This window comes from Lutra lutra, chromosome 8, assembly GCF_902655055.1.
Source record: "Lutra lutra chromosome 8, mLutLut1.2, whole genome shotgun sequence".
NCBI classification, from domain to species: domain Eukaryota; kingdom Metazoa; phylum Chordata; class Mammalia; order Carnivora; family Mustelidae; genus Lutra; species Lutra lutra.
Window position 1 is genome coordinate 67,770,693 of NC_062285.1, and position 13,868 is coordinate 67,784,560.

General features: G+C 36.0%; 2 protein-coding genes across 7 annotated transcripts in view; one reads left to right on the top strand and one right to left on the bottom strand.

Moving 5' to 3' along the window:
- Window positions 1–6,337, top strand: part of SLC2A13 (solute carrier family 2 member 13) — a 399,926-nt gene extending 393,589 nt beyond the window's left edge. For both annotated transcript variants that reach the window (XM_047741221.1, XM_047741223.1), the window contains one exon: window positions 1,253–6,337. In XM_047741221.1, the coding sequence (XP_047597177.1) occupies window positions 1,253–1,479 (227 nt within the window). In that variant the 3' untranslated portion in view covers window positions 1,480–6,337. The remainder of the gene's footprint in view (window positions 1–1,252) is intronic.
- Window positions 6,338–6,808: 471 nt separating this feature from the next.
- C8H12orf40 (chromosome 8 C12orf40 homolog) overlaps window positions 6,809–13,868 on the bottom strand; it is a 134,678-nt gene continuing 127,618 nt past the window's right edge. For 3 of the 5 annotated variants that reach the window (XR_007129529.1, XR_007129527.1, XR_007129528.1), the window contains 2 exons: window positions 7,277–7,503; window positions 6,874–6,954 (listed from right to left, as the gene is read on the bottom strand). Coding sequence is in view for 1 of the 5 variants with exons in the window: in XM_047742384.1 (XP_047598340.1) it covers window positions 6,874–6,954 (81 nt within the window). In the remaining 4 variants the exon portion in view is untranslated. Of the gene's footprint in view, window positions 6,955–7,276; window positions 7,504–13,868 lie in introns of all 5 variants that reach the window. The other 2 variants (XM_047742384.1, XM_047742383.1) reach the window with 2 other exon arrangements.

A 13,868-nucleotide genomic window follows, 5' to 3' on the forward strand; every position in this document is an offset into this window, starting at 1 on the left:
GCGCCTGCCTGTTCTCTTTTTAAAAAAATAGCCTTGGGCACCTGGGTGGCTCAGTGGGTTAATCCGCTGCCTTCGGCTCAGGTCGTGATCCCAGGTTCCTGGGATCGAGTCCCACATCAGGCTCTCTGCTTTGGCGGGGAGCCTGCTTCCCACCCCCCCTCTGCCTAGTAGTGCTGTCAAATTAAAAAAAAAAAGTAGCCTTAATAATGTCTTTCCCAGGGGTGCCGGGGTGGCTCAGTGGGTTAAAGCCTCTGCCTTCGGCTCAGGTCGTGATCCCAGGTTCCTGGGATCGAGTCCCACATCAGGCTCTCTGCTTTGGCGGGGAGCCTGCTTCCCACCCCCCCTCTGCCTAGTAGTGCTGTCAAATTAAAAAAAAAAAGTAGCCTTAATAATGTCTTTCCCAGGGGTGCCGGGGTGGCTCAGTGGGTTAAAGCCTCTGCCTTCGGCTCAGGTCATGGTCCCAGGGTCCTGGGATTGAGCCCACATTGGGCTCTCTGCTCAACAGGGAGCCTGCTTCCTCCTCTCTGCCAAATAAATAAATAAAGTCTTAAAAAAAAATGTCTTTCCCATTCTGTAATGATTCAACAGAACTGAGAAATATTATTTAGTTCTTTAACTGCTCTGTTTTGCTTAAAGCTTAATTTTTGAAATATGTCTTTATATTTTCTAGTTTAGCCCTTCATTTCAGATTTACCCAGTGTATTCCATCTGGCAGTGAACAAGAGCACATTTATTTCTAGACCCTCCAATGTGTCAGGCACCATTCTAGGCACTGGGGACCCAAACACAAACAAGCCATACAGACTCAGCCCTCGAGGAGATCAGTTTGGACACTGAAGCAGAAGAACACATCTCCCTCAAAGTGCCTGCAGTCTAGCAGACAAGACAGACACAAATTCATGCAGACAATTATAATACTTTTTAATAACAATGATGGGGGCCTCAGCAAAGTGCTTTAAAAATACATAGGAGAGAACAATGATCTCTAGCCAGGGAAGTAAGGAGAGATTCAAAGCAAAAGTTATATCTGAACCCAGTTGTTTATTCCTCTTGAGTTAGTTAGACATTACATGACTAATAATACATTGTATTCTGTTCCTAGAGCTCGAACAGTAACAGTAAAGCAGGCTAGTAATTATTTCTTGATCCATGTCAGACCAGTTAGGCACAACTGACCAGAAAGAAAAGTCAAAATCAAGTACTCTTTCCAACACAGACAGTACCTACAAATACATATTATTTTCCGTTGCAGGAGCCTTCTTCCTTTATGCTGGATTTGCTGGTGTGGGACTCATTTTCGTCTATGGCTGTCTTCCTGAGACCAAAGGGAAAAAATTAGAAGAAATCGAATCACTCTTTGACAACAGGTTATGTACATGTGGCGCTTCAGATTCTGATGAAGGGAGATATATTGAATATATTCGGGTGAAGGGAAGTAACTATCATCTTTCTGACAACGATGCTTCTGATGTGGAATAATTTTCAGATGCTGATTTATTTAGGTATTTAAACAAACCTGGGGGACAAAAGCAGCAATTGGTGACCTCAGTGCCCTGCTTTTAATCTGGTTCTTTCCACAGTCTAGTTTTGAATGACCTCATAATCTAGAATATTTGATTAGGAGGAAGATACAACCATGATGACATTTTTTTTTCACAAGCAGAAATGTAAAACAATATTTAGAGATTTTAAACTAATAATTACTGAACAAATGTATGTAATTCCTTCCTGAGGTAGTCTAAAATGAATATTGTATCCAGTGACTTCAGTGGTATCCTTTTTTCCTAAAACCATGTATAATTATTAGTGGCAGTAGAATCAGTGCTAATCTAGCTTAATTGTATGATATACTTATGAAGAAAGATTCTGGGATAAGATCCGAGGGTGTTTTCTGTCAAAACATGGCCTGTTGGCCCTAAATTTTCCTAAGGACAAGTAGCTTATCTGTGATCAGCTATTAGAAAGATTCTGTTTAAGCTTTCAACAAATTCAAAAGTACCTCATACAGAGGCACAATTGTCCTTATCTCCTGTGGATTCCACATTTTGGTCTCTCTCTCCAAATCAGATCTTGAGAGTTCAGAAACTGACTCTGCACAGGACCCTTTGAACACTATGAAAAGCAGGTCTTTTAGGGTTTATTTTCATACATATTTTTTGCATTGGTGATAAGTATACATTTGCACAGATAAGCTAGCAAGTTTTGATAAGTATATTTTATTGCTAGAAAGTAAAGAAAACATTGTTCTGGATCCCTGATTTGAGTTAGTCACTTAGGTATGCAACTATAAACACAAAATAGCACCAGATCTTTGACTGTGTTTCAGGGTTTCTGTTCATGCCAAAATCTCCTGATGCTTACCATGCCTTCACTCATCGCCTCTGGAGTCCTACTATTTGTGCCTTCATTTGTGTCAATATAAATAGCTGCCAGCAGCCTATTTTCCCCCTTCTTTTAATTGAGTAATTCCTGAAGCAAAAAAGAAAGAAAGAAAATCAGTGACAGATAATCCAGCGGTTACTGATGTTTTAATTAAATAGTGGGACTTATTTTTTCCTTAGTTTTTTATTAACTCTTAAGGGAACTGTGACATTACTTAATAGTACTAGTCTTTTTTTTTTTTACCTTAAGAACATAAGCTCATTTTTATTTTGCACGCCCTTTTCTCATTTTCCCTGACAGTTTATAAAAAAATAATAGATTTGTCTGTGGGTGTTTCCTTTTTCTCATACTTGCTTGGACTTTTTTCCTTCTTGTCTAAAAATTGGGATTTTCTATTGGAACAGATTAATGGTTCTAATATAGTATACATTGCTCCAATGTCTTCTCAAAATGTTTGTTGGTTTTTATGCTCATTCATCAACAAACTCTAATTTTCGCTCTTGAGAGCTATTCAGAATATACAAAATTACTTGCTAGTCCCAGTGAAAATATGAATGAATTGTCTGTGGCCAGATGGGAATATGTAAGTCTGATGGGCTTTAATATGGCTCTAAACTTCTAATAAGGTACTCTTTGGAGTGAAAAGATGGCTATCTCTAAATTCAGTGTGTTTCTGCCAGTCTCCAAGATGTTCTGTTCTTCGCTTGAAGTCTGGCTTATTCCTAGCACTATTATCAAAACTGAAAATGTAGCCAAGGACGTTTGTTCTCATAGCCACCAGGAGTATGGTAAGCACTTGAACTGTCATTTTACTGGCCTAAAGATCCTTCAGCCAAAAAAATAAGTTTTCTCCCTTTGATCATTTCATATATTAAAAAAATTTTAGAGAGTTGTTTTCCCCTGAATTAGGTGCTTTGACAGTTGATTTCTAAGAGGATATTAATATTAATCTTTTCCCCCAGAAAAGGAGATGTGATTTAATAGAGAAAATCATTGATATTTCTTATCCCATAAGAAATCTCTTATCTGTATATTTCACACAGGTAAAGTGGAAAATGAGCTATTGCATGGTAAAATCAGAATATGATGGGAAGAAAAAATATTTAGACCAATAAAGTGCTCTCTAAAAATGTATTTTTCCAAATGATTGGATAAATGATTTATCCAAATTGCCTCAATTCTTCTCTTTATTACATGCATAGCCTTAACTATATGCTTATGTACTCAGCTGTGCTGAATGCACAGTAACTTTATTAAAGGAGCAAGGACTTTTATTATTTCTTGAAGCAGAACATGGCCTGTTCTCCCTGACATAAGCAAATGGTATATTCAACTTTATATCCATAACTGCACCTAATAGCAGGGAAGATTAGCCACATTCTCCCTTAGTCTCCTCAACCTCTCCTTTAAAGGACTATTTGTTATTTATATAAAGACAATATTCCATATCTTTGAAGTACAAGACAGTTGGCACAGTATAAAGATTATTTATAATTTTTTTAAAAACTACTTAAAAGAAACCTTATATAATTAGATTATTATTTTTAGATTTGGTGAACCTTTATAGTATATTAAAAATTAAGTATTTGAATTTTGCAGGTTTTTTTATATTATGTACCTTTTAAGTTCTCAGCATCTTTGGCTACCACTACCAACTTGAAAACATTCCATTTGAAATACCTTCAAATGTATATTTTGTAGGACAATTTATATATGGTATGATTTGACCTACCATATTATAACAGATTAAGCATCATGCTTTTAACCAAAATTAAGGTTTCCTTCTAAGCATGCTGCAAATTCAATAGAGACCTATTATGTTTTAGGAACACGTAGTAAAGAAAGTCGTAACCCCTATTTGAGGCTTAGCTTGGTGGCTGATGAGATCTGCCATAGACTAAGAGAATATAACCCTTCATCTGCATTTGAACACATAGGGCTGAATGTGCTGTCAGATAAATTTTAAAGATTTGGTATTAATATTTTTCTTCAACACAAGCATTCCTAATAATTTTGACTGTTGTACCTTAGTAATTACCCAAAGCATTTTTTTAATGTAGCTGTAAAAGATCTAAATCAAAACTAAATTTAAAAGGTAGTATTTCCGTTTGTAATTTTGTTCCCAGCCATATGCAATAATTAGTCCCCTGATGGAAAATGCTATGACAGTAATGTTGTCAAGTGCTTTTTCATAATTTTATTTTACCACTGAGCTAGATTTTAGTGTATGGAGTCTAAATATTATTTTTTAAAGTTACTCTAAAATGAGAATTCAATTAAAGCAAAAAATTTAGAAGTTGCTTACTATCGTTTCAAAATCCATTGTCTAGAGGAAGAATGAAGAGGAAAAATGTAAACTGACAACTTACCCTTTGGCTTTTATATTGGAAAGTAAAATTAAAATGTAACTATAGATTCTGGGGGGGGAGATATTCTAAAAAAATACTATCTATATCTTATCTAAGCAAGTCTCACAGCTTAATGACACTAATATGGCTTAAAATACCGTAATATAGTGAGAGGGAGTTGAAGGATTGTTTTTATCACATTGGCACAGTAATTAAGAACAATTAATGAGATTTTTGTTATGATCAGTTCTATTTTTTTTTTTACTGTTTTCCTGATTAGAAAATCTCAAATTATACTAAGCACCTAACAACTTACATTTATACAGCTGTTGCAACAAGTTTTCAGTTTATATCTTTTTACTAACTGCAAATAAAAAAATGACCTAGCAGGCCCATGACAGAGAATTCATAACATGTGCTTTATAGCAGAATCTATAAAATATATAGCTGCTGCCTATGAAAAGACTTAGAATTCTTCTCTGGATTGATTTTAATGTCCTGTTTTCTTTTTTATCAGTTTTCTTAGCCTCATGTACAAAAATGTCAAGCTAGTTTGATGAAGTGATCAGCTGGTAACAACAGATCAATTATGAGTACACTCAGTTCTTCTGGGTGAGAAATATTGCTGTTTTCTGGAAATAGCAATCATTTTAAAATGCCAAATAGCTAACTGCTACCAACTCTCTTTTACATTGTCTTTTAGAGGGGGAAATATTTGTGTGCCAGTAATCATCAAAGAGATATTTTGTAAGAGTGTTAATGATGTTCAGAAATACACGAGAGAATTTTATCCTCTTAATTTGCCTGTGAGTGTAGAACGGTGTAATTCCTATAAATCTTTATATGTATAAAGCAGTCTTGCACTTGAGTAATTTGTCTATGGAATGTTCAATAACTTTCTTTAGCAGTAATATTCACATATTTATTCCACACAGTTAAGTTCATGTGTTTGATTTTTGTCATACCAGTATGAGAAAAAGGAATGCAGCTTACAAGTACTTACAAACCGATATTTTGTGAAGTTTTACGATTTTAGTAAATTTAACATCATTCCATCTCATTTGAAGGTTAAAAAAAAAAAAGAGACTTAACTCTAGCCAAAGTAGAACTTTATATTCTACATGTCCAAACTGGTTCCTAAAGGCTTTTGGACTATATATCACATTTGATGTTATAGTATCTTTATTTGTAATTAATGTTCAAATTTCTATTTAGAAGCTCTAATGTACATCTAGATTAAATCAAGAGTTTTATGCTTTTAAAATATGTATTTCAAAATGTATATTTTAATTTGATTGCATGTTATATAGTATTTAATACTTCACATGTCTTGGAAAATTCAATATAAATACTTATTCTCACATGTGATATATGGGGTATCTCTTAAAAATTATGACTATGTATCATTCCCTTCAAAGTCATTCTAGCCTATAGCTGTATCAAAAGTATTGTATATTTTATGGAAATTTAGTGATGTATATGTAAATTTTTTAAGTTATTTTATTGAAGTTCAATCTTTACATAAAATTAAAATCTTTTTTTAAAAAAAGTGTGCCAGGTAAATGAAAATAATCAAATAAAAGTTATGACAATTCATTAGTCCTTTATCTCCTTTGCACTTTTCTATTTCCTGATTCTCTTCCTGTGATTTTAGGATCTAAGTTACATAGGAAAGGCATCTACAAAATTTTGTTATCTCTATATATTTATGCAATTCTTACTCATTTTAATATTTTACCTCTTTTTAACATGGGTAAACTCAACTATCTTTAAAATAAATACCAAAAATTATTTAAGGAATTATTCTAATAAATATAAAACTTTGAAATGAAATGCTTTAGGAACCCTTGAGATAGTATTTCTGGTTGTTGTCAAAACCAGATGTGACATAAGCCATTATGTTGGGTTGACAAAAACTGTATTCGCTTTGTAAATAAAAACAAAATACCTGCTGGATGATCAGCTGACGGTGCTTTTGGAACTCTATTGGTCTCCATTGCCATTTTGCCCTAACTATAACTTTTATTAGCAAGAATTTTCTATAGTATTATCTGGGCAGCTATTACGACTTACCTCCGTGGTTATGGTGTGCCCTCCTAAGCCCGCCTGTCGAAACAGCATGAGGAGATCCCATAAAGATAGCTCACTTGTCCACAGGCTTACAGTAGAGACGGGATCTCATGTTCAGGTGGCTTTTCCATGCACAATTAAATTTGATTTTCTCCTGCAAAAAAAAAAAAAAAGTGGAGGGGCACCTGGGTGGCTCAGTGGGTTATGCCTCTGCCTTCTGCTCAGGTCATGATCCAGGGTCCTGGGATTGAGCCCCACATCGGGCTTTGTGCTCGGCGGGGAGTCTGCTTCTCCTTCTCTCTGCCTATTTGTGATCTCCCTCTCTCTGTCAAATAAATAAATATATTTTTTAAAAACTTAAAAAAAAAATGTGGAGTTGCATTTAATCAAGAATTCTGATGCCAGCAGATAAGGTAAAAATCCTTTAGGAATGACCCAAGAAAATCCCATAAATTATGCATAAAGGGTCTACTCACCAGGACATCTAAATATTGCAGTACATATTTGCATCAGTGGTCAAAGTCCTCATTTAACTATCCAGTGTTGTGGGGTAAACATTGTAGTGCTTTTATGGGTATTAAACTTAAGTTCAGAACATTTTGATGACTTGCCCAAGATCACACATTAGGAAGTAGTACAGAACTTCTCTCTGTGTGGACTAAACCAATAGTCTTCCTCTCTGTGTCATCATTTGGGATGTCTTCTCGTCAGACCCAGGCAGAAAGATTACAAAATAGACATTGTGGAATTCCTGTGTTATAACTTAAAAGGTATGCAGAGAAAGAATCAGATACCTCATTTTAACCTGGTCTATAGACACAAATTCTGAAAACCTTTGATTTGGAGATTTTTCTCCAAATATGAAGCACTATATAGTACATTAAGGAATCAGAATGAACACAAATTTTCAGCTTTGAATCCCAGCTTTTCTACTTTCTGCCTGGTAACCTAAATTACTTACTCTTTGCCTCAGTTCCTGTCTATAAAGTAGAAATGTTACTCTCTACCTCATGTATTTGTTATGGGGTCACATTAGTTAATCATCTAAAGCACTTAGAGCAATAGCACATAGTAAGTGCTGGATAACCTTTGGTTGTTCTTAGTGTCATCCTTCACATGTTATCCCTGATGCTGCTAAAGTCTCACTGTCCAAAGCACAAGCAAGGTGTTTATAAATTCCTCTCCTGGCAACAATTACAAGGAGCAGGAGCACATGGGCTTGACATTATGTCATATAGGCTGTATGACTGCAGGAGCCAAGCTCCTGCTGACCAGAATGGTTTGAGCTGATATGGCCACTAGCCTGATGTTCCTCTTCCCTTCTCCACCTCCTTCCCATGAGCATCCTCCTGAATGGCACAGATAATGAAAAACACAACCTTCTCACAATCTCCAGATTTAACACACAACTTCTCTGTATGTGATCTCTGAACCAAGAAACAAAAATAATTTCTGAATATCTCTTAGTAACCTATCATTTAAATTCCTTCCAGCATTTAAAAAAATATTTTAAATTCTCTCCAAATGCTTTAAAAGCAGGGAGGGGTAGTACCTGGGTGGCTCAGTCAGTTGAGTGTCCAGCTCTTGGTTTTGGCTCAGGTCTAGAGCTCATGAATCATAAGATGGAGCCTACATCAGGCTCTGCACTCAGCCAGAGTCTGCTTCAAGATTCTCTCCCTCTGCCCCTCCCCCTACTCGTGCGCTCATGTGCTCTCACTCTCAAATAAATCTTTAAAAAAAAATTCTCTCCAGCACGCCTGGGTGGCTCAGTTGGTTGGACGACTGCCTTCGGCTCAGGTCATGATCCTGGAGTCCCGGGATCGAGTCCCGCATCGGGCTCCCAGCTCCATGGGGAGTCTGCTTCTCCCTCTGACCTTCTCACTCATGTTCTCTCTCACTGTCTCTCTCTCAAATAAAATGTTTAAAAAAAAATTCTCTCCAAATGAAAAATGACATTAATCATTAAGTGGCTATATTGAAATTAAGCTATTATAAATGCTATGAGTTCAACATGAAACACTGATACTGTTTTTTACCCTTAGCATTTCATCTGCTTTTCCACTACACTTACAAAAACTGCACAATAAGCAGCATGCAGAGCAAGTTAATTTTTTACATGAAAGAAAATACTGACATGTTTTACTTCTAGCAAATGGATACTAAACCCAAAATAGATTTGTTAAAACTGAAAGCATGGTCCTCAAACTAGAAGCACTGGAATCATCTGTGAGTTTGTTACAAATGAAATTCTGTGAGCCTCACCTGAGCTGAATCAGAATATCTGGGGAAATAGTCCAGGAGACTGTACATTTTTAATTGAAATATAACTGACATATAACACTGTATAAGGTATACAATGCATTGATTTGATGCACAGATTGCAAAATGTTTACCACCATAGTGTTAGCTAATACATCTACCACATCACATAATTATCATTTCTTTTTGTAGTAAACAATTAATCCAGTCTCTTAGCAACTCTGAAGTTTATTAATACAATACTGTTGTCTATAATCACTGTGTTGTGCATTAGCCCTCCAGGACCTATCTACTAGTTCCAAGTCTGTACTCCTAAACAACCTCCCCAATCCTTACACCCCAGACCCTAGCCTCTGGTAACCACCATTCTACTCTGTTTTCCCAAGTTCAGCTTTTTTGGATCGGGGAACTGATCTTAACAAACTCTCCAGATAATTTTTAAGCACACAATAGTGGAACCACTACATTCAATTTTTTTTAAATCAACACATTAAAAAGGAATCAGCTGCATTTTCTTTCAAATGGTGAGCTCATCTAGTGAATAATAAACTGACTGAGTGGATTTATATGCACGTTACTTAGGAATTCATAAAGCTAAGTCATTTCCACCTCAGGGGCTTTGCATGTGGTGTTACATCTGCCTGGCATGCTTGTTACCCTATTTTTTGTGTCCCGTTCCTTCTTATCATTCAGGTTTCAGCTCAAAATCATCTCCTCTGAGAGCCTGTCTTGACTATACAATTTAATCACTCCCTCCTCCTACACAATACATCATGTAAACTTGGTTTTTTTTCTTCCTAGTATTTATCACTATTTGAAAATTATTTTTTAGCTCTTGTCTGTTTCTCCCATGAGAACATACACTGCATGAAAGCAGGGAATTTGCATTATTCACTACTGACTCTCCACTCATACAGTGCCTAGCATATAGTATGTGCTCAGTAAAAATTTAAGGAACAAATGGATGTGTGCATCTCAGGTGCTCCTGTGGCCTACAAAGGAGCAGGGGGAAGTTTTAATGGGCTGGGGAAAAATCATTAAAATGATACCATGGGGGTGGTGGGGTTATGGACATTGAGTATGTGATATGAAGTGTATAAACCTGGTGATTCACAGACCTGTACCCCTGGGGCTAATAATACATTATATGTTAATAAAAAAATTTAAAATTAAAAAAAAAATGATACCATGGCCAATTATTAGACAGCATGTTTCATAAATCAATCTCTGTATAGCAAAGCTGTTTTAATCAAGCAGCAAATTCTATATGGCATATGAAGGCATGTGTATTCACATAAACACATTTGGATGACAAATTTGGTTTCTAAAACTCCTATTAGAGGAGGAGAAAATCTAATCAGGATAGCAAGGAAGGTTGGGGTGAAATGTGTCTCTTTTATAATATTCTATTTCTACATTCCTTTTATGGAATAAAAACACACATATTCTATATACTTTATATACATTATTTTATCTTCTCTTCACAAAACCCTGTATCAAAAGTACCATTATTATCCTTATTGTATGGATGAGGAAATAACCTGAGTCACAGAAAGTAAGTAACTTAAGTAGAACAGACAGGTCAGTTTGTTCCAAAGTCATTTTTAACAAGTATTATTTATTTTCTTTACAATGAACTTTATCATGGAAAATTTTATAATTGCCTCTACCTGAAAATTTTTATACTTTTTCCTACAAGGTCACTGGTTATGGACTTAGAAACTAAAACATTAACTACTGGATAAAACTGAAAATAACATTTAAAGGTAAATATGAAAGGACTGGAATTTAAAGTCTAAAATGATCAGCAATTCTAAAATATGCCCAAATTTACATTTATAAATTAACCCACAGAATCCTAATAAGCTTCCTTACTCTGAAGTCTGCTGTCTGAAATTAAAATAACTATTCTTTCTTTTCATTAATATTAGCAAGGTATATCTTTCTCCATTCCTTTACTTTTAATCTGCATGTGTCTTTATAATTAAAGTGGTTTCTTAAAGACAACATACAGCTGGGTCTTATTTTTTATCCACTGACAATCTGCTCTTTATTGGTGTATTTAGACCATTAACAGGGTGACAAAATATCTACCATATTTGTTACTGTTTTCTATTTGTTGCCTTTGTTCTCTATTCCCATTTTATTTTCTACTTTTTCCATTTTTTGTGCTTATCATTGAGCATATTGTATTATTCCATTCCTCTTTTAGCATATCAACTATACTTTCATTTTAGTGGTTTCCCTAGAGTCTGCAATGTACATATGCAACTAATCCAAGTCCACTTTCAAATAATATTACACTCTTTCACACATTAGAAGAGTCAAATATTCCTAACTCCCCATCCCTTATGTCACTGGTGTCATTCATTTCACTTGTACATAGGCTACACATTGCACACACTGTTGCTTTTGCTATTATTCCAAACAAACTTACCTGTTCAATCAACTAAGAATAGGAAAAATAAAAGCTTTTCCTATACATTCATTCCTTCTCTAATGTCTTCTTTTCTTTATGCAGGTCCAAGTTTCTGATCTGTATCACTTTATCTCTGGAGAATTTTTCTTATTTTAACATTGTTTACAAGGCAGGTCTACCTGGCAACACATTCCCTCAATTTCTGAGAAAAGTCTTTATCACTTTAGAAGGATACTTTTGCAGGATCTAGAATTCAAGGGTGGTGGGGTTTTTCCTCTCATTTCAAATATTTCACTCTACTCTCTGCTTGCATCCTTGGGCTTCTGGAAAGTCAGATGTAATACTCATCTTTGCTCTTTAAATAAGGTGTTTATGTCCTCAAGCTTTTGGAGAAAAGCTTTTTTTGGAGAAAGAGTTTTCATCTTCATTTTCCACAGTTTGAATATGACATGCCTGGGTGTAGTTGGGTTTGTTGTTGTTTTGATTTTTGTGGGGGTTTTTAGCATTTATATGAGCTTTCCCAGATCCTTGGTTTGTTATCAGACATAAATTTGTCCATCATAAGTCCTTATAACCTGCAGTATTTCTTCTATTCCTTTCTCTTTCTTATCATTCTAGTATTCCCCTTACATGTATAACTTTTGTACTCATCCCACAGTTCTTGGATAGTCTGTGCAATTTTTAAAAATCTTTTTTCTCTTTGCTTTTTAGTTTTAAGAGTTTCTACTAACATATCGTCAAGTTTGGAAATTATTTCCTGAGCTATGTCTGGCCTACTAATGAATCTAACAAAGGCATGTTTTACTACAGCTGCAATGTTTATCTCTAGCATGTTTTATTCTTTCTTAGAATTTCCATCTCTCTGCTTACATTACCCAACTGTTCTTTCATGTTGTCTAATTTTTACATTAGAATCTTTTTTTAAAAAAATTTATCTGACAAAGAGAGAGAGACCACAAGCAGGAGGCATGGCAGGCAGAGGGAGAGAGAGAAGCAGGCTCCCTGCTGCAGGGCTCAATCCCAGGCCCTGGAATCATGACATAAGCTAAAGGCAGTTAACTGACTGAGCCATTCAGATGCCTCACATTAGTCTTTAATATATTAGTCATAGTTGTTTAAAGTTTCAATCTGATAATTTCAATATCCTTACTATATCTGAATCTGGTTCTGGTATCTGATGTTTGCTGTCTCCTCAAACTGGTTTTTTTTTTTCCTTTTAGTATACTTTGTAATTTTTTGTTGAAACATGGACATGATGTAGGTAAAAGATAAATAGGCCTATAAATAGGCCTTTAGTGATATAGTGGTAAGGTGTAGGAGGAGAGGAACTGTTCTATAATCCTACCAGAAGTTCTCAGTCTTAATGAGCCTGTGCCCCTGAGATATAAACTTCACAAAAAAATTTTCAGTTTTTCTTTCCCTTTGGCAGGACAGGATGGCTAGAAAGAGCTGGAGTTGGGTAGTTTCTTTTCCCTAGGTCAATTGGACTCTGATAAAGCCCAATCAAGTTAGGCTCTGGTAACATATTTCTTCTTGAGGGCAGGCCTTGTTAAGAAGAAAGGCTTGGGGCACCTGGGTGGCTCAGTAGGTCAAACCTCTGTCTTCAGCTCAGGTCATGATCTCAGGGGCCTTGGTTCAAGTCCTGCATCAGGCTCTTGGCTCCACAGGGAGCCTACTTCCTCCTCTCTCTCTCTGCCTGCCTCTCTGTCTACTTGTGATCTCTATCAAATAAATAAATAAAATCTTTAAAAAAAAGAAGAAGAAGAAGAAGAATGGCTTGCTTGGGCACCTGGGGGGCTCAGTTTGTTAGGCAACAGCCTTCAGCTCAGGTCATGATCCTGGAGGCCCCGGGATCAAGTCCCGCATCGGGCTCCCAGCTCCGTGAGGAGTCTGCTTCTCCCTCTGACCTTCTCTCCTCTCATGCTCTCTGTCTCACTCTCTCTCTCTCAAATAAATAAAAAAGAAAAGAAAAAGAAAAAAAAAACGAATGGCTTCCTGTGGTCTATTTACAATTGATTCCTTTTCCCCTCCTCCTGCCAGGCACCTCAGAGAATCTTTCTCCAACCTTCACTGTTAGAACGTGGTAGAGCTCTTAGAAATAAAATTTAAAAAATGTAAGGAAGCCTCACTATGACTGTACCCTTCTGGAATGTTTCACTTTCAGACTTGGCACACTGAGCCTCCAGCAATCCATCAGTTAATTTAGGTTTCCTACCTTGGCATTGGTTCCCATGAATGTTTCTGCTCTAGACTTTCTGCTTAGGTAAATTGTGATTCTCTTTCTCTCTGTCCCCAATTGTGTGTGCAGTGATTTGCCCCATGACATCACTTTTCCATGTGGAAGAGTTGTTTATATTCAATTTGTTCGCCTTTTAACTGTTGTCAGGATG